Genomic DNA, 26,237 nt, shown 5'->3' with positions numbered 1-26,237 from the left:
AGTGTTTGCGTTCCCGCTTTTTCACAACAGGGTTGATCTGATGACGGTGAGGAAAAATTGGCCCTGCTTCCGGCATGCATGGAAGTAGATTTCCTTCAAGAGCTGTAGGGAATGGGATGGGTTCTTGAATCGGAAGAGGCCGCGCAGTTTCTAGGTATGGGTGCGAATGTATAGATTCTTTGGTCGGAAGAACTGGTTCTTGCGCAATCGCGGGAAAACCTGCCGTTTCTTCGCGCCAAGTCATAGAGCCCCGCTTTGTGTCTCCCGGTGGCTTCGTCTGGTCTTTCAACCGCCCCTCCACCATGGTGTCCTCGGCGTATCCCACAAACCCTGCTTTTTCGGCCTCATCACGCTGCTGGGATAAAGGCACGGGTAATATATTCTGGTTCATTCCCGCGCTAGCATGAACACCAAAGAAGAAAGGTTTTTCTTCTGGGGCCTCCGGTGACAATTCGTCTTCATTTTTAGACTTATGCCAACCCTTACGTTTCTTGCCTTTCCGCTTCAAATTTCTTAAGGAGCCGTCTTCGTGCTTGGTACCTGAAGTGAAGCCAATACCTCTTGATGTTGCAAACGCGTCCCCCTCTGCAGCTGGCATGCCGGGCAAAGCGCCTTCGTGACCACTCGGAGAAACGTCACCCGCCACAGCGACTGCTTGTGTCTCCGGGTATTCAACGATCCGCCTCTCCGTATGCTTCCAGTTACACGGCTCCTCCTCGAACAGAAAGCTTCCCGTCCCATCAGATTCGGCTTTGTGTATGGCTGGCTTGCACTCCATTGTATCTGTCAAAACCTCACTACCAGCTATCTGACTTGACACCGAATCTTTACGATAAGTGAAGTCATCAAGCGACGATATCGAGCAGGTTTCCGAGGCAAGCTTGCGCTCTGTCACCTTTTTGTTGACATCTTTCTCCTGGTTGAACACGGAGCCCTTCGCTAGAAGTATCGGTTTCTCGGTTTCCTGCAAGAATGGTCCAAGCTCGGCGTCTTCGGACTCCTCCGCAGGCGGCACCGTGAAAGGTTCTTTCGGCATTTTCTTCTTTTTCACTTTCGCTCGCGAAATTGCGAGTTCTGCGGGCGGTTCTTGGGCAGCTTGATCCGCTTTCGCCTTCACTTTTCTACTTTGCGGCAGATCTGCGGTGGATACTTCAGAGAACTGCGGTACTGTCTCCCATTCATGCGCTGTCGAAGGAAAGTCCCTCTTCTCAACACTAGCGAACTGTGGAACTTGCTCTTTCGTTTGTGAAGTATTAGGCAAGAAGTCTGCCTTCATCTTAGAGAACTGCGGCACTTCCTCTTCTTCCTGCGCTGTCCCAGGCAATATGTTATCTACCTTAGAGACTGTCGACTGCGCATCCGTAGGCAAGGGCTCCTCCACTACTTTGGAAAACTTGGGCGCTCGCTGTTTATGTGCAGCCGTCAAGAAGGGCTTCTCTAGTTCGGCCGCCTGCGTTGTACTGCCTTCCTGCGCGGTCACCGAAAAAGGCTCGTCCTCTGATAAACGGGACTTGCGGGAAGCGCGCCGGGACTTCTTTTTGCGCGCCTTCTTCCTAGGATAAACGTTATCTTCTTCTGGAGGTCCCTCTTCCTCTGTGCGACCTTCCTTTCGTTCTGCAAGCGCTTTGTCCAACGCTTCCAACTCATTCAGGGGTTCAATGTCAGCTTTCACAATGTGTTCCGAGGGCCGGAATTCCACGTGTGGTTCGGCGGCGGCGTCGGCCTTACCGCGGGAGAACAAGGCGGTCTTCAGCGGTTTATATTTTAAGGCGACATCTAGGTCCTTTGCCTGAGGCTTTTCGTCAGGCTGAAGTACGTGTAGATCATCTAGATTCAAATCGCCCGAAGTCTCCAAGCAGCTGATGAACCTCAGAATGTCAGACTCGGTGCAGCTCTTCTGCTTCCGGCCGACAGCCCTGTCGGGCGAGCGCACGCGTTTCGGCGATGTCGTCCTGCGGTTGGTCATCCAGAGGCTGCGCACACGGTGTTCGAACAGGAAGGCGATAACGGTCAAAAGCGCGACTTCAGCGCATATCACGAAGAAGGGTATGAGGGGAGAGGGCGGAACGCTCACTGCGACTGCGAAGAAGGCGCGGTCCTGACTGTGGCCGTTGTCCACGAGGCACGCAAACGTGGCCTCGTCGCGCTTGCCCAGCCGACGAATGACGAGAGTCCCGTAGTCGTCAGCTCGCTTCCCACCGTACTTGAACTTGGAGCTCCGGAAAGCGTTGAGCAGGTGCCCGTTTCTGTACCAGCGGATGGTCGGCGTCGGATACCCGTCAATCTTGCAAGAGAGGAAGCCGTCGTGACCCTCCTTGAAGCGCTTCGACTGGCTCGTGCGAATCGCAACCTTCAGCCCGACCACGATCACAGCCGTCTCGTTGACGACACGGCCGAGCGCGACACAGCTATAGTTGCCGACGTCGCTGCGCTCTGGCTTGTTGATCACCAGTGATTGGTCCTTGTAGACGTACTTGTCGCCAGAAAGCACGGTCGCGTTCCCCTTCAGCCAGACGATCTTGGCGCTGCGGTCGGCCGGGTAGTCGCAGATGAGCCGCAGAAAATCGGCGCCCGGTGTCAGCGTGATGCCCGAGCCTGGAAAGCCCTCGTTGGTGCGGATCGTCGACTCGAACACGTTCACTGTCACGACGCTCTCGGCGACCAGTCGCGCGCATCGCTCGTGCGATGCCGAGCACCTGTAGGTACCTGAGTGAGAAACTGACACGTTGTCCACGCTCAGCAGCGGGCTGGACACGCGGCTGCGGTCGCCGAACAGCCACGTGATCTGCGGGTCGGGCCGAGCGTACGCGCGGCACTCGAGGTTCACGCGCGCCCCTAGCGGAGCATACACGGCGCCTTCCAAGGGCTCCAGGCGCACGGGCGTGACCAGCTGCAGGACGTGCGCCATGCCGGCCGAGTCGTTCATCGCCGAGCGCGCACGGGAACAGCCGTACGCGCCGGCGTCCTCTTCGCAGGCCCTCCGTATCTCCAGCGTCCTGCCGACGGCCAGGAACCGGTCATTGTCCGGAAATAATTCCTCGCCGTCCTTGAACCAAGTCAGATTCTCTCCGTCCGGAGCCACGATACCGCAGCGTAGTCGGAGGGATTCATTCGGAACCTGAGCAGATATCCATAGTCTGTACAAGGTTTCTTCAGTGATCAGTCTTTCTCAGTTTCGCGAACTCAGAATTCTATATTATAATGGCACTGGAATTTTTTCACTGCTGTACGTTTCTTCAAGCGCGTAGTGCTTTTCTTTCCTTTTACATTTTTTTTTCACTTTTGCATGCATATTCCTGCCATACCTCTTTGATGTATATTTAGGTTTGCCAGCCTAGATGTTGCAACGTCAGCTTTCTTCCACTTACGGTGGTTATCCTATTCGAGAAAATGAATTCGATTGATCGATTCAGTCATCCATTGAGTACAACTTCGGGACATCATTGGAATGTATACTGTGAGACCGGATCATGTGCGGGGCATCTAATGAAAGATGTACGATAACGTTTACATACAAGTAGAAAATTACAGAAGCGAAAGCCTACGAAAGCCGCGGACATGTCCACCTCAGCTCAAAATGCAGATCAGAAAGCACACAGCATGCAGATGTCAGCATGGTAGTGTGCGCCTAACACGGCAGCAGAATCGTGCAGGCAAATAAACCTCAACCAAAGCCGGCACCAGCAAAGACGTAGTTGAGTAGAATGATGCGTTTCCAAAGGTGCAGCAGCGAACCTCGTTGGAAACGCAGCTGCCGACATTAGTACAGTGTGCTAGTAAACGTTTTAATCGACCTTTGGTACACGCTACTCCTCCATTATTATATACGTCCGGTCTGCCTCTCTTAACGGCGGCGACTCACAAGAACGTGACAGGGCGCTTGCGCTCCAGTCGAGTCCTGCAGGGCCGTGACCTGGACGAAGTGTTTGGCAAGCGACTCGCTCGAGCAGCTGTAGCCGCCCGAGAAGTCCGCGTCGGCAGCCTGCACCTCCAGCCTGGATACCTTGAAGTCCTGGGCGTTGTATTCCGACACGGAGTATCCCTGCCAGGCGGACCAGTGGCGCAACGGTGAACCGTCCTTGGTCCACGAGATCTTGGCTTTCGGATCGGCAAAGCAGTAGATGATGAAATTTTCTCCCTCTTGCACCTGCGCGGGACAATCGTGCTCGACCCAGTCAGCAGAACTACATGCTGTAATTCCCTACGTCTGCCACAAAGATTCAGACCGAGCTCTTCGGGGACAACGTCTCCGCGAGGACGGGAGTCATAATCATCCTGCTATCGAGAGCTCGAAAAAGAAAGACGATTGATTGGCTCTATCGCCTTAAAGCAACACAGGGGCTATATGAGACGCCGTAGCGAAGGCTACATGTTCAATTTTGACCACTTCGATGTTAACCTAAGGTTCGCTACCGTATCATTTTTGCATTGTGCCCTCATCAGAATGAAGCCGCCACGAATCACACCGGCGACCTCGATCTTTCTTGGCAGCAGAACCCAATAGGATTCCAGCTGCCGCCAGATAGCGCAGAGAACTAGACGACGGCTTCTCACCTCCCGGTGGCCATAATAGCTGATGAACTTGCGCGGTCGGCCTCCAGAATGCTGCTCCTGCTGGCAGGAGACGCTAGACACCAAACTGGCCAGCGCGACCAATGGCCACAGGGGAATGCCAAGGCTTGAGCAGGCGAGGCCACCCTTTGCCCGGAGTGGCATAAGCGAACCGAGTGTGAACGGAGTGGCCGCGTTGCACAGTTCCAAGACCGAGCTGCTCAGCGGGCCGCACGGCAGTTAGCTGGTCTCCTTCTTCTCTGAGCGTGAGCACGCGAGAGCGCATCACGGGACACGCTGTATCTTCTTCTTCATTTTCCTGCTTGGCAATGACTGGTTACTTGTTCCTCGGTGAAATGGCACAACTCACTCTATGGAATCGTTCATGAATCGGGCAGTGCAAGGGTTCAAATAATAAAAATAAGTTAGAGGAAATAGTAGTAGCCAAGTTGTTGCCAAGCCCTTTTCGTTGCAGGAAATTCGAGATGCATTGGAGTGAGAACAAAAAACGTGGGCATCTTGCACTAGTGGCGCAAGGCTGGAGTAAACAGCGGATCTGATGATCGACCAAGCTTTTCTTCCAGGTTTTACGAGGCTTGGATAAATTTTGCTAGGAAATGCTAAGTACTGCTAGGCGCGGTATTCCGAATCGGCGCGCCGCCGACGCGCAGATTCTCGCTTGGCCGCGCGACGCGCTTCAGGATGAGCGGCTTCTTCTTCGGGTGTCCAGATCTTCTTTGGTCGTCCCATGTCAAGGCTACATGTACTCGCCACACGGTGAACGAGATTTCTGCCGCTGTCGCGGCGGCTCCGACCTTTATCTCCCCGGTGACGTCACGGCCAAGCTGCGCCTCCACACTTGCCGGGGCGTGGCTGGTCGAAACCTACCGAGTCGCCGCCAGAGGCGCCTGCTGCAGTCACGGACTAATCACGGACACCGCGCGCGTTCGGCGCGAACGCGGGTAAACGGGGGAAAGCGAACAGCGTCGGCAGCAGCTCTGCGGGTTGCCTCGTTGGTGCTGCTACAATTTCTTTCTCTCTCTCGCTCTCATTTTCTCTTTCTCTCTTCCGAGCATAGCGCGTGCTGCACGCATGCTCTCCTTCCCTCTCCTTAACGTCCCATGCATGTCAAGGAAACATGTGCATGGCACGGAGAGGAGGCGAAGCACACGCCGCTCTGCTTGGTGGTTGCTAGGCAACGCGCGATGACGCCGTCGTTATGCAAGGTTGTTTTTGTACATGCGTTACGGACTTTCTTTCTTTTCTTTTTAACAGCGGAAGAAAGAAAACAAAGAGGACGTGGAAACAGCGATGTTAACATCAATTTGTATTTTAAAGCGAAGCTTTATATGGCTAGGCGAAACGAAAAAGCGCCTCCACGGAAAACTATCAGCAGCATTTGCTTGCTTGCTTGCTTGCCTTCAAGAGTGGCTCGTACCCACTATGGGGAATTGGTCAAGAATCGGGTGATTGAAGGAAAACAATTATCGGAGTCTAATAAGGATCACTTTTGAAAATTTTTCAATGACGAAAGGAATTTATTCATATAAAATCTCAGAATTTAGCAAGAAAATCGTCCTGATTCAATTATATACCCCCCAACAGCTGAACAAACATCCCTACGACAATGTCCGAGAGAAGAGGCACCAAAAGATAGAATATTGGGTATCGTAACATTTAATCCAGCACAAGGAGGAGGGCGCCGGACCAGATCGATGTAGATAAACGTTTAATGTAGGAATGCGACATCTGAATTTGGTAAAGAGGACTTCAAGTTTTATATTATGGCAGAATTTTCTGTTCCAAGGAAATAGGAGGTGTCCATAATCAGTTAGATTTGTTAATGGCAGGTTCCAGGAGTCTTGCATGACTGCCCATCTCCTGAACCTAGCCGCGGTTATGTAAGCTGATACAGGAAGAATCGGAAGGATTCGACCACTAAAGGCAGCTCTCACTAAGCTGTCAGCTAATTCATTGACAACTAATCCTTTGTGACCAGGCACCCATACCAATCTAATTAGTTTTAAGTTAGAAGGAATAAGACATTGGAATGTACGCGAAACTTGTGAGCTACTATTTGCAGTGAGAGCTGAACATAATGACAAAGAATCCGTTACTATTACAACTTCCGATATTGATGAGTGCACTTATCGTAAAGCCAATGTAACCGCCAGAAACTCAGCAAGAAATACTGGCATATAGTCTGGAAGTCTTAAGGAGAACGACCAGTCGAAAGCGGAAGAGAAAATTCAAATTCCAGATTTTTTCTTCTGATTGCGAGGCATCTGTCGCTATGGCGGCTTTTATTTTTAACTTCAATAAGTGATTTTCTAATAGCCCATTTAATATATTGTAAGAAAGGAGTTTTGCGTTGTTTGGATATATATCGTCGAAAATAATTTGGAGATTATCTCTCTCACTGCAAATTGGAGGGATCTCACATAATCGTACATCTAAGGGACCAACTACTGCCTGCACGAAAACGAGTAGCATTTGCTCGAGCATCGTCGTCTTCTTCCGCAGCTGGCTCGTTGGCGCCACTCGGGTTGCGCTCGTGCTCGGCACGCGCTCGTGCCACTGCTCCCGCGTTCGTCGTCGTCGTCTTCTTCCACAGCAGGCTGCGTTGCTGCTCAACATTCCAGCGTAGAATTTCACTTTTCTTCTGTCGTCGTAATGGGGAGGCCGCGTTTACGGGGATACGAGCCATTGCTTAAGGGGGTATGAGCCATTCATTGCTTACGTAACGGTGTCACAGACCCCGGTGAACGAGGCGCAGACGCCGGACTAAATTCCAAAGCCGACTTATCAGCTTCCGAAAATAATCCCACGAAAGCAAGGGCCCTCTGGCCCTCTTTGGTGCGCCAGCGAACGCCGGTTGCTGTCCAAAGACCGAGTCAGAGCCCAGAGTTGTCAAAACACAACAAAATATATTCTTCACACAAGGCAGTTACACACACACTTGCACACTTAGGCTAGACACAACACAATACAAATCAGATGGGTATTAACAAACACAAGAAAATAACGACAAGCACTGAGAGTCCAACACGTAAAACACAAAAATAAAAAGGAACACTAAGTGTCCAATCGTATTCACCAGTGTTGGTCTTGGAAGTCAGACGATCTCGGCGTAACTTGGGGGCAAATCTCGAAGAAAGAACTTCTTCCGGAAATGCAGACGCTCGATGAACTCGTCGACTAGCTTGCCGGGGAATCCCCTTCTTCCGCAGACGCTTGGTCTTCACGTTACATCACTTCACGGTGCGGACTCAACTCCTGAATTCCTCACTGGACTCCGAACTGACAATGCTCGCACAGCGTTTATATAGCCGTCGACGGTCCTTCTCGAACATTCGATCGGAGTTGTGATTCCGTAGCACGGCCAAAGCTTGGGAAACTTCGAGTCTTTTCTGGTACCTTCGACCACCGCCGCGTCGTCGAGGTGGGGGGTGATGACTCATGCTGTTCACGCACGCTCACACTGTAGTTATCTCTCTCGGCTCGCCGGGTGAGAAGGTGTCTCGGCGCGCGCGTGTGCTCTCTCTCTCTCTCTCCCTCTCCGGTTAACGTCGCTTCGTCGAGCTTCTTCCAGACGTTTCGGCGCCGTTGTTAGCGTTGTTGCTTGAGGCGTATGCGCTCTCCCCCTCTGTTGAAGTTGCCGCGGGGCCGGCATGTTCTTTCGCTGGCTTGCGCGACACTCGGCGCGCGCTTGGATTACGCGCTCTTTTGTGACAAACGGACAGATTTAACTTTTAAGCAATTTCATTTCGAAGTATCGCAAGCGGCAATGGTGGCCGAAAGCTGCTAACAACACCACCGAACAAACTCGAGACATCGAGCGCAAGCGACAACGGCGGAGTGCGGAAATGCCGTCAGTGACGTCGTTCTCTCCGTCGCAGCCGAACGTGTGTGTACCCTCATTAAGAAACACAAGGAAGTAACCAATAATTGCGAAATACTTTAATGAACCATTGGGTTAACCCAGTGATAAAGACCGGGGCCAAACGTTTAAGCTTCGCTGGTTAACCATGTCTACGGCTATTTTTTGGGCCCCTCGGAGATGAAAGAAACCTAAATAAAAATGAGGGAAACCTGCACCACCAACGTAGTGCTTGGGCGGTGATTTTTCTTTTTCATTTATATTTTGTTATGATAGTACCCACCCGATTCTTGGTCTATCGCCCGCTATAGGCTTGGGCCATTATTAAGGGAATGGAAAAGAGACGGAAAATGATGGCAGAATGGAATAGAGAGCAAACGTAAGTGTATGATATTCTGGTTGAGATAGAAACAAACGGAGTTATGTAAGCGTAGGACATGTAACCGATGGTCTGATAGGGTAGTGTTATGATCGGCTTGGAACTGCACCTGTGAAATGTGGGAATCAAGCTCGAGCGCCTTTCCCGTGACGAGATAATCCTCTTTCATCCCCGAGAGAGCGTCTGACCTCTACGGAGCAGACGAAAACAGCGAGCTACCAAGAAGGAGGACCCGAGGGCGAGGAGGTCGTCAACTTGACCACCGGAGAGAGGACTTCCACGAAGGAAACGCCGGCCACCACGAGGGGATTTAAGGCCGTCCTGGCCCCCGTGTTAATCAGAACCGCTCGAGACTCGGATAGAGTCAAAACCATGTACCAATGAAGTGAATACAATCTTTTCTATTTTCCATCCTCACGATGCCCGCCTTCATCGTCGTTTCCTGATTCCTGCGGTGACGACCCACCTCACCCGGTCGAGAGAGAGATAATTTATTTGAAGGAAGGCAGAGAGGTCGGCCTGAGCTAGCATGCTCTAGCCGAGATTATATCAGTAGCAATATAGGTGCCAAAAAAAAAACTGGTGCGGACGCCGCTCACAATGCCATGCTCACAATTTATAAAGCGTCTCATTATGATTGCGACTACCGCTTTTGCCGGGACATCTGGAAGGTGTGAGCGTTATGTAATGGTGCAGAGGCTATTCGGAGAGGATTCACTCTTTTTAATGTGAAGCATTATTTCTATACCTTTTACCTGGCCCTTTGCGACAGGGTAGGGCAGGGCAAGACAGAGCAAGGCAAGGCAGGGTTGCGGACTGGGACTGCCAATTCCATTTCCATGGAATGGAATGGAATAATATTGTGCCACACTTCCATTCATTTCAATTGAATGTAGGCGTGGCGTAATATTCAATTCCTTTCAGGGCGGGGCAAGGCATGCAGGGTTGCGGAATGGGGCTGTCAGTCACATTTTCATTGCATACAGAATTGGGGCGTGGCATTACACCAAATTTGTTGAATCCCTTGGAGCTGAAAGTTGATACCAGGAATGTCTGCATGTTGCCATTGCATTCCTTTAATTCCGGCAAAGTGCACAAGGTGTGAAATACTGTAACTCATTTTACGAGGGCCGATTCAAATAAAAACACTAAATTGTTATATTTCAGGATTTCATGCGACTGGCCTGTAAGTTTGAAGTTTATTTGAGGCATCTAAAGCAAAATAAGTGTGCAGTTCCAGATGTCAGCATTTTGTTCGCAACATTGTTCGCAACATTGTCCGCACGCTGTCTGCTGTCTTCACTACCAGTGCCGAAGTGCCACTTTTTATATACCCCAATGAAGACCGATCCACCGGACGAAACCGTTGAAGTTAAATACGTGTTCTGTTTACCTTGTAATATTAAACATGAAATGATTTTAGCTCCCGTTTTCGGCAACCTTCAAGTGACCTTGAGCCAAAAGCCAGAGCCGTTATCCGGGCACTCAAACGAGAACATCTGCGCATCGTTGCGAGAACAAAACGAGATCATACGGGCAACCAGTAAAAAGTTGAGAAAATGCGGTCTTATGCCCCCAACCCTTTGTACAGGACCGCATTACATAACCTAGTTACTGCCCAAACAAGTTACAAAACATATTGCTTCCGAGTTTTCCCTAATGTTTGTTCACAATGTCACTCAAGCTGTAACTTCTAGTGACGGTGACAAGAACTTTTGTTGGTCCTGAGAAACTGGCCAGGGGGAGCCGAAGCGTACTTCTAGTACGCTGAAGTTTTATTTGTCATTTCCAATAGCGAGGTTCAAAGGCAGATACAGGGCACCATACACTTGATTGTCATCTTTTGGTACTGAGATAGGGTTGCCAGCAGTCCGGGAGTTCCGCGGTTCAACGCCAGTGGTCCGCGAGTTCCGCGGCGCTGGTTTCGCGCCGCCTACTTCGAGAGATGACGCCACGCTGCCTGACCAGGCCGGCAGCATCTGGCGCGCCGCGGGTGGTTGTGTGGTATGGTGGGGTGGGGTGTGCCCTTGCGAACATGCACTACACCCATTTTAAGATTGTGGCTAGCATCATCTCCAAGCAATCTGCTTTGGCGGTAGCCATTTCATGTTTAGGTATACTCTCGATTACGGGATAGCCAGCATATATTTAGTGAGCGCACTCTTTCCACGACGCATCAACCATGCACCAGCTATCGGCACTCTCCTTATCAACACCAAGGCGCCGCGCTGTCGCGGGTGGGGCGCGCCATATAATGCGCCAGCTCTGCGACTATATGGAGCTTGTTTGAGGGCGCTGCTTTTTGATCCGGGTGAACTGGTTAGTCACGTGATATTTTTTTATTATTTTTTTTTTTTTACAGCGAAGCTTTTAAGGGCTCAGCTTTCGATCGTCGCGTCCGGTAATAGAAAAAAAACTCATTGGCCGTATGCTGTACGTGCGAGTGAAAGCAAGCGAGGGCGAGGGACGCGCGCTTTCACGTGGAGCGAACGCACGGCGAGAGAGAGGTTGTGAAGAGGAAGACGCGCTATTTTCTGCAGCCCTTTAGGGAGCACATGACTCAGCGCCTTGGGGAAGAAGCGGGGGATGTAAAGAAGAAAGAAAAGAGAGACAGAAGGTCGATCGATTACACAGCCCTTGACTGTCAGGGATAGCCATGCGGCGCATTCACAATTTGCACGACAGTCCCGTGTCCTGCAGGAATGTGAGTAGGTGCCTGAAGGCGGAGCCGTGGTGCCGACCGGGAAAGAGCAGCTGCGGTGCTGAGTCCGTAGGGAGTCCTAGGCGTCGGAATGACGTGTAGAGAGAAGCCCTTTCTTTAGAGAAGGCGGGGCAGAAACAAAGTAGATGGTCCGGAGGAGCAGCCGATCCGGAGGCGCAGCAAGAGAGACCGCTCCTGCCTTGTGAGGCCGCGATCAGGAAGTGGACGGGGAGGGCGACCGCTGGCGACGCGCCGATCCGGGTGGAGCGCCGTTAGGCTGCAACGTGTGCCTTGCGTATCCAAAGGCAGTTACAGCGGTACTGACTGGTACAGGAGCGTGGTGTGCTGCCTTTGCCAGGGCGTCAGCCTCCTCGTTGCCCTGGACGCCGACGTGAGAGGGGGAGCCACTGCAGCGACAGCTTCAAGCCACTTGAAACACGGGCGCGAAGCTTTACTGCCAGCAGGGCAACGCCAAGGTCGGCGGTCTCCGGTCGACGAAGAGCCAGGAGCACCGTTCGCGAGTCGCAGAGGATCACAGCCGGAGAATCTGGGGGGTCCTGCCGACAGTGACTACCTCGGGGCCCCCGCGTCTCGAATGATCGTATGGGCTCCTGCTCATATGGGCCTCGAAGGCAACGAAACGGCAGATGCCGCTGCCCGCGCGCTCACTCTCCGGGCAACGCCTTCAGACCCTTCCGAAATGGATCCCGAACCCAATCCGGCCCTAACTTTTCGAGAAATTACTCAACTATACCAATTCGGCCACGCAATTTATCCTAAGCCCTGTAAGGGCCTTACAAAGGCAGAGGAACGTACACTCCTCCGCCTTTACACCAAAACACTGCTGTGCCCGGCAGTTTTAAAGCACTTTGATCCTGCCTGTACAGGAAAATGCCCGCATTGTGCGGAGAAGTCTTCGGACATCTTCCACATGGTGTGGGCATGTAAATCAACCCCGAACCTCACCCCAAAACCAAACCCCACCCGGGAGGACTGGGAGGCAGCCCTGCTCGGCTGCTCCGACCTGGCGAGTCAGAAGGCCCTGGTCGACCGAGCACAAGCCGCGGCGGCCGCCAATGGGCTCCTGTAATGAGGAGCCCACCTAGTGAGTGTGAGAGGTGGCCCCCTCCGGGCCACCTCAAGCTTCCTCCGTGTTAATTAAATAAAGTTTTTTCATCATCATCATCCGCCAGCAGGTCCGCAGCCAGATGGAGGCCGGCCACCTCAGCCGCGGTGGAGCTTGCTGCGAAAGGTAGCCGGCACACTAGCAAGCGCTGAAGGGCAGGGATCACGCAGGAGACCTGTGGCAGATCCGGAGGCTGCATGTACGGAGCCGTCCGTGTAGATGGCCGTCCAGCCGGTCCTTCAGCAGGAACGCCGACGCCTGGAAGGCGCAGGTTGGGGATCGCCTTTTCGTGAGGGCCTCCAGTGGAGTACACACCTGCAATGGCTGATGGTGCGGAGGAGGTGGCGGGATGGCTAGCGTGGGTGGGCGACCAACGTCCTCGTAGAGCTGACACAAGCTCGACTTACCAATGGAAGGGGAGTGGTGGGCGAGGAGGGCATCGAGGCACTCTACACTGTGCGTTTGCGTGCCCGCTCTTCCACTGCGGCGCATGCGCGCAGCCCTGCCGGCTTCTGCCGCCGACTCTCTCTGGGCTCTCGCCCTCCTCTCCCCTAACAGTGTTGACAACGGCGTTTAGCCGTTCGTCACGTAGCCAGCGTTTTGACAGCGGTTGTGTGCGGTCACACCAAGGAGGTTGGGTCACACAAACAACGCGCACAACTGTTGTCGACGGCGGCGGCGTTTTGCCCGCGTTCGCACCGAACGCACGTGGCGTTGGTGGCGTGTTTATGAAGAACGTGCCAACCTTTGCCGTACATGTACCGTAGTGACCATAAGGTCATGGTCCCTGTGGTCACTAAATAAATTAAAACCACCGGATCATATATATTTCTTATTCTTTAATAGTTCAAATAACCAATTACATCATCACATCTTAATAGTCATAATTAGAAATACATCATTCCCAGTACAGTACAGCTTCGTTGGTCTTCCATCTCCACCCCAGTGGAAGGCCTGACAGTTCTTTTTTTTTTTAGTTTCTTTATCAGCCGGAAAAAATAAATGAGCAAAACGTACTTCGATGAAAACATGCCAGTTTTAAGTTTCTTTCAATTTCATACAAATTTGTCATTGATAGCCCGGAAATGAGAGCAGTAATTTTAAAAATTAGCTAATTGGGATTAATTATAAACTGAATGGCATCAACAAAAATTACTGGCGATATACTGTGCTCGACTGTGAACAATATGCACTAGGTTTTATTCGGGTAGAACGGCCCGTTTTTTTTTTTTTTTTTTTTTTTTTTTTTACGCGATGCATAATAGGTGGGACAGCCTGCATACATATAGCTCTTCGAGACGCACTTGCTGTTGCGAGTGAGCTTTGGGGCGTTTGAATACATATCTTTGTAGGAAACTCTATGGTCTGAAATCTTGCGTTGGAGCGGTTGTGCAGAACCATATCAGGGTCCTTTTTCCATAAGCAGAACAGTCCTCCTCTCCTCTCCTCACGCCAGCCTCTCCCCGTGTGGCGGCAGTGAGAGAGGGCTCCGACGGAGAGGAGGATGGCAGTCGCTTTCTACCCTGGCGCTCCCGCCGCTGGAGACCCAACACATATGACGAATCGACTTATATGTAAAGCCACCTCTAATACCTGTACAGATGTGCTGATTAATAGCTTCGTTCCTTACCGAATTAGCTAATGAAACAGCGAGCACTTGCTAAATATCCTCACTATAACCAATGTAAACCATCCAGCGCGTCATTCCTTTATTAAAGCGAATAGCTTTCTAGAGAATTTCAGCTATTCGCTCACATTGACATTCAGTGTCAATGGTTTCCATAAATATTTTTTTCTTTTATTGCGACAGCAATTATATGGGCACTCCAAGCGAATTTTCTCCGTCGTCGATCGTTGGCATCGGCGTCGCCGAGGGGTTCTGTATATATTTAGGTATGGTTATGCGATATCCTTAATATACTTTTCCATGCCGTATCTGCGGGTTATCTTGCTAAACTATTCAATCGCTAAATTTGCTCAGACCAGGTCTTACGTTTTTGACTTAATTATTCCTCAGAATTTTGAGAATGGCAGCCCACGAACAAAACTTCATGAAACATAACATTCACAGCGCATGTATCTTATCTTAAATCTTCTCGGAGTATTAAATATTAAAAGTGCAAAACGCTATCAGTGCTCAAACCTGAAAGTGGTGTAATTTTTCTGGCGCGCCTCCTTACGGGCAGCGTATGGCGGCGCCTGTGCGATATCATTACCGGCCCTAGCTACACGACGTGTTAAAGCTTTTAAGGGTGACCTAAATTAATATATAATTTAATATAATATATTAATATAATATATAATATATAATTAATATGAATTATAATAGAACACCGTCCGAGAAGTTCAAGCGCAACGCTGAACCTTTCTGTCGCAGTCAGTGCTTCACAGTTCGCGCTAAAATGCAAATTTTGTATTACGAGAGCAGTTATATGGACACTGCAGGCGAATTTCTGCCGTCGGCGTCGCCGTGGCGTTCCGTATAAAATCAATACTCCGTTTCATTTATCCGGTGCAACGCTGTGGAAGCTACGCAAGAAGTACGGTCCCCAAAATTTCTCCCTCCGAGCGTTCCGTCTGTGCTTCGCTGCGCGCCAGCAGCGATTGCTCGCGCGAGCGTGCACGTGGGGCTACCGCGACGGGCTGAAAAAAAAAAGAAAAAAGAAAAAAAAAAAACAGGCAAGTTTGCACTCGGTCGCAAAGCTTAGGCACTGCGAAGCTTACTGGCTGCTAATGCTAGGTATGAACTTGGTTGCTGCTATAGGTCTTAACTTGGTTTAACTTAACTACGCATGTAGGAAGGTATTCTCGAGCGATCATTTTCGGAGGTACCTTCCCTTTCACGACATTTCGCGTGACTAGCGCTGGACGCGTGGGCGTCTATGAGCGACGGCGCTACTGCCCTGCCACAAACCCAGGCAGGCTAACCAAGGTTGGCACAGTGCCAAGAACGCTGCTGCGTGCCGACGCCGAACGCGTTGGAGGCTAGCCGCTCGATATCAATCGGCCAGCTTCGCTGCGTTTTGAGTTTTGCGCGGCCTAGCGCAAGCTTTAGCCTTTTTTATTGCGATAGCAATTATATGGAGACTCCAAAGCAGATTTCTGCCGTCGGCATCGCCGTCGCCGTCAGGTTCCGTATGACGTCAACGGCGATGAAATCGTCGCCGCGCTCCGGACGCTGTATGTGCGAGTAAAAGGGCGCGAGTGACGCGCGCTTTCACGGGGAGCGAACGCACGTCGGAGAGCAAACACGCGTTCTGCGCCGTGCTCCCTGAAGGGCTGCAGAATTAAGCGTCTCTTTCCGCCTTTCCATATATAGAGAGCAAACGCAACTTTTTCCGTCGCGCGAAAGGTTGTGGGGGGACGGGAGGGAAGGAGGGGAGGCGAACGCCGACGGCGTCGACAACAGTTCTGCGCGTTGGTGGTGCTGCTGCATGTCCAAGTTTATACAGCTGATAAAACTACTATCCTTACTCCGTGCAGCTCTCTACTAATTTGCTATCGCAATTGGTGCTTCGCCTTTCGGGTGAAACTGCGATAAATTTTTTTCTTCTTTTCTCCTGGCTCAGCGCGCCACGGAGAGAAGAGAGGCAGGGGTCGGGAAGGCAGAGAGCTGACGAGGAGGAGAACCTCCTTCTCCTCTTCCGGGTTGCCATGGCTACCACGGCTGCGCACCACAAATTACGGCTGGCTTAAACAGCTTCGCTGTTAAAAACAACCAAAAGCAAATTGGTCTAAAACTACGTTTTAGCAGCCGTATGAGTACATTGTTTGTTTGTTTCTAAGGGTAATTTCTTTTATTCAGACGTGTCTCTAGCCTCCACAGCGTTGCACCTGATGTATGAAACGGAATATAAATGCGATAAGATCGTAGTAAGTGGTTCGTGTGGAAAGGAAAATGTTGACGTCGCGCGCGGTTTATGTAGGTGCGAGGGTGAGCCGAGAAGGATGGTTGTTTGATGCGGCGGCGTCTTCTACTGGCGCACGCGAGGAAGGAGGACGGGGAGCGTGCGCGCCATCTTCTCAGGCGCTCAAGGGAAGAAACGGGGATTTGGGCGCGCGCTAAGAGAGGGAGGGAAGGGGGGGGGGGGGAGGAGTTAGTGCGCATTTTTTCTTGAATGGCAGTAGTTGAGCGCTTAGTACTAAAGACGAGGACAAAAAAAAAAAAAAAAAAAAAGGAGACGCACGGGCCCATCTCGTCATGTATTTCTTCTACTCCGGCTGCGGCGACTGAGCACGACTGCGCGGCTGCGCGCGCGCCCTATCTTGGAATTAATCTGCGGTAGGCTTGAAGGCTGTGCGACCCGAGATAGCTGATGGCTTCGTGTGCGCTGTGTTCTCGCGCGCCTCGTTCGCATCGAAGCGAGAGGCAGCACGAAGGGGAATTCGCACGCCGCTGCTGCCGCTCTTCCTCACGCCAGCGTACTGACAGCGACTGTCTGCGGTCATGGAGTGAGATAAGTTCATATTTACACGTGGGCGCATGGCCCCGTGCTTGTTATTTAGTTAGTAAGCGAATGTGTACAGCGAATATATATAAAGTGAAGCCGGTCGCCGCGATCTTGCTAGAGGCAAAAAGCCCGAACCGGCGTAACCGCCGTAACACATGTAGCTTGGGGTGCGTTCGTCATGCTTAGTGATTGTGCGCTGTTGGAACAGTGTTTGATTGTGGCGTGCTTTCTGAGGCCATTAGAACATCAGTAGGTCCTGGCTGCACCAATCACGTAAGGTAGACGCCCCTGATATAACGTTTCCCCTGTAACATAAGCTCTCATTGTTTGTTCCCGACCGGATGTTGTGCCTATGTTTGCTTCAGTGTGGAATGGTTAGGAATGTGCTCGCAGTATACATATGAAATCTACGCGTCAGGTACAGACGAGCGCCTCTACAGTGAAATGACCTGTATATTGAAGGAAAAAATTAACAGCCACTTTAGCATACGCTAAAGAGGATGAAGGCGAAAGCCTGCACGCTCAGGAGACATTCATTGCATTACTTGACATTTTCATTCGAATGCGTTACTTCCTATTACTTATTTTCTCCCACCAAAGGTCGTAGGTTCGAGTGTTTTAATTAACTGCATCTTAATTAACAGTGCCTTAACTTCGCCTTAACACCAAAAGTAGTGGTTCGACTCTCGACCTTGACAATGTCAATTGGAATCCAACTTGGAGGGCCGGTTCGCCCTTATCACCAAGTGGTTTCGACTTCCACAGAAGGTGGTAGGTTCGAGTGTCTTAACTTTATCTTAATTAAGTGTACCTTAATTCACTTTGTCTTAATGATCGCCAAAGGTAGTGGGTTCGACTCTCGTCCTTCACATCAATTGGAAATTTGGAATCCAAGTTCCACAAAAGGTCGTCGGTTCGAGTGCCTTAATTAACACCAATGGTCGTGGGTTCGACTCCCGCCAGAGGTCGTGGGTACGACTCTCGACCTTAATTAACAATGTCAATTGGAATCCAACTTGGAGATCTACCTTGGATATCTACAAGTGGGTTTGACTCCCATCAAAGGTTGTGGGTTCGAGTGCCTTAATTAACTGTGTCCTAATTAACTTTGCCTTAATACCACAAGTCGTGTTGACGCTTCTTCTCCGCCTCGGCTTCACGCTTTCTTATAAAGAAACGGATGGCAGCTAATTCGCCCTAACACAAAAGGTTGCGGGTTTCGACTCCCACAAAATGTCGTGGGTCTTAATTAAATTTGCCTTAATTAACACCACAGGTCGTGGGTTCGACCGCCACCCGAAGTCGAGGGTTCGACTCGCTATGAATTTTGGTGCCATAACAGCGTAGGGCGTCACGCCGGACATCGTATTTTTCGTCCCTTGAGTCGTCTAAGGCTTTCGACTTTTATACATGTATGTATATATAGTGCAACTGACGGTGGTCTGCTCCGAACAACCGTCAGTTGTACTTCACCTATGGAAAAGGCGCCTCGAGGCGTGTGTCGAGTGAGCTCCTGAACAACACTTTATCCAATGTGTTGAACGCGCTTAAAACCATGGATCCGGGACCTCAAAGAGGTACGACGTAATGCTAATGCATTTCTTTTGCATTTACCGCTAAATTGCCACTGATTCTTTTTTTTTCTTTTCATCTCCCCTATTTATGGAGGAGGAAATGTATATACTACGATGTCTTATTTGGTACGCTCGAACGGCTCTATTACGGAATGAACTGTATAACGAAGCATTGATCATGTCCTGCCAAATTCCAATTGGAATTGGAGGAGGTTGAAAAAAAATTTTTTTTTTTCAACCTCCTTGTTCCAATCATACAAATGTATTGTGAACGCATCTCAACAACTAAGACAACTACAACAAATTTGCCTGTACAACGAAGTAATTTAGGCGTCCCCTACGGCTTTACAACAAACGCCACGTACCGGTGCCGCCACTGCCCTTCGCAAATGCCACTTAGCTACGCTCTGCACTAGTGCTAACAGCAGCGCTAGTGATGCACTTGAGGGTACTGATGTCAGCAAATGTGGCAGTCCTGCTGCACTGCTCCAGGAATCTCTCTACTCGAACGCTGCTTGTTTAACGCAGCAGCGGGCGCGACGGCTGACGAATACGTCAGAGTTGACGGCATGATGCAAACAGAACTGATGACCGACGATATCTTCAAAGGCATCTAGGGGGGGAAAAGACTATAATGTAAACGAAGGCAAAAGTTATTAATAGCTTGTAAACGGACGAAGAATTTTCGCAGCAAAGGAGGCGATAGCGGCATGCAGCATTAACTTGCGTCGCCCCCGCGTTTCGCCATGTAGCAAGCCGTGTTCCTCGGTGCAATAAGGTCGGGTACAGTTGCACGTTCCATGAGGTGGGCTGTGCGCAAAAATTTTGCGACTTATTTCACTAAGTCTCTCTAGAATTCATGTTAAATAAATGGTTTCTGTTTTTGAATGAATTAATTAACTTTTATTTCCCTTTTTAAGAAAGGGGAGGGCCCGGGGGGGGGAGAGAGGGAGGCCTGTGTGCTCCAGTCTTAGCACCTTCTGCTGACAGACGTCCGCCTACCAGTCGTGGTAGGCCTCCGCTACCTCCTCAGCCCACCTCAGGACTCGGTCCTGCAGGGTGGGATCGGAGTTGCGCAGGGCAGTCTCCCACAGCTCCTCGCTACTAATTAATGGTTTGAGGTGGCGGGGGGGATATTTGATGGGGCATTTCCATATGATATGGGAGAGATCTGCTGTTTGGACAGGGCAGAAGCGACACTTGGATGTCGGGTATGTGTCGGGAAAGAGTAAGTGCAAAGTGCGTGGGGTAAGAAAAGTGCGAGTTTGTAGTTGGCACCACAATATTTCTCTCTGGCGCGTGCTCGACACAGAGAGAGGTGGATACGTTAGGCGTTGGTGTTTGTATGAATAGCATGATGCCGTCATGGTCGTTTCTTTAGCTCTATATATCAGGATATAAATGAAATGCATGCATGACCTGACATAGATGACATAAATGCCATCACATGAATGACATGGGTATCATGACATGAATTGCATGACATAACATTAATGACGATATGTGCGTGAGCATGTCATTCCATGTCATTCTTGTCAGGTCATGCACACATCTCGCCACACATATCCTGATACATATCCAGTTATATAAATGACCATGACGCAATCAGCTAACATAGACAAGTTAAAGTTTAGAGAAATAATAAAACACACAAACTGAATGTCTGCGTGTTCTTGTTTTACTTCGCACTGGAGCAATAGAGATGTACATACTTCCATTTTGTCTGCTTGCTCCCACGTCATGCAGTCGCGCGTGCTGACAACAAAACTGTTATTTTCTACTGCGTTCCAGTGTGCGATCATGCTCTGTGATCTGCTTGCGTCTGCCTCATTGTTCGTGTAGCACTGACTAATACTACTAGTCAGGTGTTCTTGTGCACCACGCGCAAAATTGTGCGCTGCGTGAAACGAGACAAATGCAACAGGTCGCGCGTGCGACCCTCAGCGGAAGTGCACTGTGCAGCAAAAAAGCGCAAGGAAAAAAAAAAAGAGGTGGGGCCCGTGATGCATGCGTCACGCAATCCTCCAGTTCCGGTATGGGGGAACGCAGGTAAGGAATTTCGCTTACAGAGGCTAGACGGTGCAAGTGGAGATAGTGTCCTTGTTGGCAGTGACACTCGCCTCCTGAAATCATGGGTTCGCGGCACTCAAATAGTTCTATCTCGGCAATTAATGAACCAATTTGAAAAATTCTTGCGGTAGAACGCTCCCACGAGGGCACGTAACAACTTCCAGCATATAACCAAAATTTCCTATGTGGCTCGGTGAGGGGCCCTTTAACAGCAATGGCACTCGGGAAGCATTTCTATTACAGTGACATCGCAACATAACTTACCTTATCTGCGTTCTTGTCACATGAACAGAAGTGCGAGTCCTTTTTGTTTCTTTTAAATTCTAGTGATTTTTCATTATTGTCAATCAAAACCAAAAAATGCAATGTTAATTACTGCCCCACTGTCCAGCTGAAATAAAAGTTGCATAGATAAGACCGTTAATCCCATTTGCTCATTTTCATGATGTCAAGGCGGAGACAGACTTTTTTTTCAATATCGACCTCTCATTGGAGCTATGCTTCTGAGGCCAGATGCACAGAAGGTAGGTGCAGTGCAATTTTGTTGGCGGAGCTTGTACTGCATAGTTAGGTTAGCACAAAGTGTAGGTAAATTGTCACAGCAATACAAAAGACAAACTTTTTTGCCATCAAGATCTTTACTGCAGCACTTTTCCATTTCTTACATTGTCGAGCCAGATGTTGATGTTACTGTCCACACACGACGTCCCAACCCTTACTGTAGTTCCTGCAGCCCCATGTACGCCACTGCTAAACACAACACCTGCTTGCAGAGATGTGTTTTCAACACTGTAGCTGCTCACAGTGATTCCACCGAAGCACTCTTGGTCGAACCAATAACAGCAGCCAGATATCCGTCCCGTTTGCAGCAAGGGCACAGACCGAACTGCCGAGATTTCAGGCAAATCAAATCCAACGTTTGACATGTTGATTTCCAGCAAGGTGAATACATCAGACAGCGCACGATGTGGAAGTGTTGCAAGGCAAATGTCTTGCTGCATCTGAACCTGAGGGCCATCCAAGCAAACAGGTTAGGACAGGGGATGGGTTAAGATGGGAGATGGAGAAAAAAATACTATAAGCACATTGATTTGGCTGCAAGATACATGATTTTGAAGTTTTGCAAACTTTACCACAAGCTTCTCGCACGTAAAAGGAGGACACTTGAAGAGTAAGAAGCTTGAAAAACACTTATAAGTCATTTTAATTTTATGCTAAAGTTCGTCTCGACCTGGCGTCATCTACATTATTGCAACGTCGTGAAATAGATGAGAACTTCCTGACGCTAAAAGCTAGGCACAACGAGGTTGCTCATAAAAATGCTATCGACAGTGCTGCACATATTTTTTTCTGGCTGCGTTCATGTGAGGCAGCCACAGTGATAGCAGAAACAAAGCGAGCCAATGTATCATGATTCATGACATCATGACTCATCCAGTCGCATCATTGGGTAATGAAATGAAAACTGGTTTGCAGAAAACAGTATTATAGCGAATTATTTAGGGAGCTCATGGCAGATGCCAGCACATATTTATACTTTATACCTTCACTTAACCACGAAAAAAAATGACAAGTCGAAAACTTTGTGTCAGTACCGGTGCTTGCTCTGTGTATCTCATTGTGTCCTGTCTAAATTTGCGCCGTAAAGCAAGAAAATAGCATCTTTGTCAAGTATACATACAGGTGTCAACTCGCCAACAATTTTCCTGCTAAAATATATATCATATATAATTATTGGGGATCACAGGTGTGTTGTCACTGTGCGCTTGAAGCTTCAGAACATAGCCGACTTTTCACAGTTCAAATGTTCCGAAAATCTTTGCAGTCAGGTACTGAACGTTTTCTAGAGTGCACAAACTATGAAAAGGCTAATATTCTGCAAAGCCTGGGCACACAGCCCATACGTGGAGTTTAAGCCTCAACTTTTAGGTGCAAGCGTGTCAAGATACACAGTCGCCTCACAAAAACTTGGATTATAAAGAAATTTGTCTAATGCAGTAAAAGGTGAATGTCTTGGTGGAATCTCTAGGCTTTCAATGCATTTTGAAGTCAAAATTAAAACAAGCTTTCAGTTCATCAAACTTTCTGGTTTACCAGGGCAGAGCAACACAGCAATAAAAAAACATAATGGCCAATGAGAAACATTTGTAAGCCATGAAAAATAGTAAGAACATGGTAACATTTGATATTCAGGATAACAGGAACATGTCTGGATGTTCCTGTTAAACAAGAAAACAAGTTCAAGTATCATTCACTTATTTTTCTTCACTACTAAAGTTCTGGTCATTAAGAGATCAAGAAACCTACTTCTACAGCTTAATTCACGAAGTTGAGTGCCAAAGTGCAACAAACAAGATGCACATTTTGTAACCACAGGATAAAATTTTGTGGTAAAAAGAAAATTTGCTGTTTTGGAAAGATTCCACTTGTGCATTTTCTCTTACAGCAAAAAAATAAATAGTAATAAAATATAAATAATAACACAAAAAAGTACCCACCTGAAAAGCATTGATAGAATCTGCAATTCTGAAGCCAAGGGTGCTGCCATCAGATACAAGGCGTGACTGTTTTTCCAACATTTCACTCTCAACTAGTAAAGCACGGACAGTTACCGAAGAAGGAACCATGGTAACGTCAGGCTTCAAGCAGCTTTTCCTGAAAAATATTGAGCCAGTTCATAATAATTCTGGTATGTACAGTGCTCAGCAACTGAAACATGATACTCCGAGTGGGTGGCTGCATGGCACTCTTTGTGCCACCTATGGGTGCTGGGGACACCAAGCTGATGAATTTTTGTATCACATTAAAAGTGAGAGCATTTGTGATGCATTGTGACATGCATTCGGCCCCTCAGCACTCATACAAAACTCACCATTACCGCAAAAAGGTCCGGCCACCATTTGGTCCGCGTATCGTATTTGAATGCCAACACACACATGTACAGTGCTCAGCGATTCAACTGCAACAATCGGCCTGCCGCTGCCAGCAGTGAGCGCTGGGTAATTGCTGGGGGGCCCAAATGTAGTCACAATGAGCCACAAAGCCCTCGCTTTCATCGTACACTACGAGTACAACGCATCAACTCAGTGTCTCCAGTGCCCACCGGTGGAGCAAAAAGCACCGACTGCCACACGGACCCATTATTGCATTTGATTCGCTGAGCACTGTACACACATATACACCGCATATACAATAATGAATCAGAATGTTGTTAATGCTAATACTAGCTCTTTTCATGCATGGTAAACAATATTGTGAAAAAGGCAGAACATAACAAAAATCTGTGGCTACCTCACTCATATAGAGTGCTCATGTAGTGTCCCTGGAGCAGTTGCTGCAATACGCAGCTACTGTAATGCTAGCTTCCACTGTGATCTGCATCTTCACAATTTGGCCATCTTACGTGGCTGCTATGAGCGACTCGGTCTCACAAGCAGCTGTCCGGCGCTCCTAAAGGTGCAGTAGTACAATCCAACATAATGTAAATGTATACAATAACCTCGCAGTCTGGAGGCAAGCACAGTGGCAGACTGGCTTTTCATATCCACCTAAAAAGTCAACATTCTGAAAAGCAGTGTTAGCTATGGGACCACAGGAAGACAAATAAACAGGGGCACTGACTATGAAATGGTGGTTTATTCATAGGAAGGACGTATTATATACATTAAAAATGAGGGAAAGTATTAAAGGTAGACAAGGCCAAAAAAGTCATCACAGTGGAAACCACACAGAGCGATGTTGCATTGTTTTCAGTGCATATGTCCTGTAAAAGTTGCAGTTTGAAGCACTTTCAAGTGGCACTGTGTCTATATTTCAGATAACAAAAATTACGCATGAGCATCACTGTTTGAATTGGTGCTTGTAAACATTATGTATTGCACACTCTTCTTTCTTTTCCAGTGTTCACAAAATGCTTGTTCATAAATGACTAAAGCTTGCATACAACATGGTGACTCTGTGATAGGCATTCACACTAAAGATACCAGCATAACCATGCTGCCAAACAACCACAGGCCAATGATGCATGCTGCAATCACATGCTGTGTTTTCTTCATCTCGTTTTCGTATTTTCACAGCGCATTTCCCTGCATGTACAACAAACCATCACTATGGTTACTCTTTGGTTTTATATTGCAGATAGCAATTATACGGACACCGAAGGCGTACTATTTGCGCCACTGGCATTGGTGTTTTCATGCTATCCTGCTATCGATGGCACATGCGTGGCCCACGCGTAGAGGATCAGAAGGCCTCTAGAGACGCGCGGTGCCTTTGGCTTTAAAAGCAACAAAGCCAAATGGACGCGTTGGCATACTTCGCTCAATCAGCTCTACTGAACCCAGGGCAGCATTCTAGCCTCCACTGCTGGCATGCATGAGCATTGTGTGCTACACACATTAGTGTTCCTGCTGACCAGCTGCTTGCATACCACACTGGTGCATACACTGGCCTGAGCGGGACAGACAGTAAACTTTAAGCTCAATTTATGTAATTCCTTCTTTGGACGCAGACAAATACCAACGGTTTTCTTTCGGTCGCATTCTGTCCACCATCAAGGTGCAATGCCTGCAACACCACTGACACGTTCATCAAGCAAGTGTTGTGAGACGCATTCAGCACAATGGTATACAGTATAGACTAGAGCACTGCACGGGCCGATTTTTTCAGCCCGGGCCCGGCTCGGGCCCGTTTTTACGTTGGGCTGCCCGCCCCAGCCCGATCAAAACTTTTATGGCGAGACCCGGGCCCGGAAATAATCTACGTTACCCGCCCGGCCCGCCACGCCACCCCTTTACCTTAGGCCCGAGCCCGGCCCGAGCCCGACTCGAAACCGGCCCGAACCCAGCCCGAGACCGAGAAATAATGTTTTTCAGAGTTGAGACGCCCGAGAATACCTCGCTGCACGTTACATGCACACCACCAGAAAGCCCGAGCCCGGCCCAGGCCCGCGTCAAAAACCCGAGCCCGGCCTGGGCCCGTGTCAAAAAGCACACGCCGTGCCCGAGCCCGTGAAAAAACTGTTCTACCCGGCCGGGCCGGGTAGAACGGGCCCGGGCTTTCGGGTAAGCCCGAGCCCGTGCAGTGCTCTAGTATAGACCACTTATAACGCAACCGCTTATAGTGCAGGACCGGATATAATACGGTCTTTTCAGACTCCCGTTAATTTTCCCATAGCACTCTATGTATACGCATATCGCTTATAGTGCAGTTGCGGGACACGAAATACCGGTTACAGTGCGGCTGCCTGGAAGTTCAGCAGCTAACCTAGACGGCAAACACTCCCCTCAAGCCACAAATACCGTATTTAGTCGAATCTAAATGCGCACTTTTTTCCCAATAGAACAGGTCCAAAAATTGCATGCGCATTAGGATCGAGTACGACCCTAAATCTGCGTTACCATATAGCCATCTGCATTTCGAAATGGCCGCCTCGCACGCGCGTCGAGACTAGCTTCTCTCGAGCCTAGCTTTCTCCATGTGCTGCAGTACACGTGCTTAGGCAAT

General features: G+C 49.3%; 1 protein-coding gene across 4 annotated transcripts in view; it reads right to left on the bottom strand.

Moving 5' to 3' along the window:
• Nucleotides 1–21,357: 21,357 nt before the first annotated feature.
• Nucleotides 21,358–26,237, bottom strand: part of LOC119449462 (protein arginine N-methyltransferase 9-like) — a 36,715-nt gene continuing 31,835 nt past the window's right edge. For all 4 annotated transcript variants that reach the window (XM_049665219.1, XM_049665220.1, XM_037712638.2 and 1 more), the window contains 2 exons: nucleotides 23,231–23,387; nucleotides 21,358–21,739 (listed from right to left, as the gene is read on the bottom strand). In XM_049665219.1, the coding sequence (XP_049521176.1) occupies nucleotides 21,371–21,739; nucleotides 23,231–23,387 (526 nt within the window). In that variant the 3' untranslated portion in view covers nucleotides 21,358–21,370. The remainder of the gene's footprint in view (nucleotides 21,740–23,230; nucleotides 23,388–26,237) is intronic.

The sequence above is a fragment of the Dermacentor silvarum genome, chromosome 4 (genome assembly GCF_013339745.2).
Source record: "Dermacentor silvarum isolate Dsil-2018 chromosome 4, BIME_Dsil_1.4, whole genome shotgun sequence".
Classification (NCBI taxonomy): Eukaryota; Metazoa; Arthropoda; class Arachnida; order Ixodida; family Ixodidae; genus Dermacentor; species Dermacentor silvarum.
Note: the sequence above shows the minus strand (reverse complement) of the source record. Positions and strands in the feature narration are given on the sequence as shown.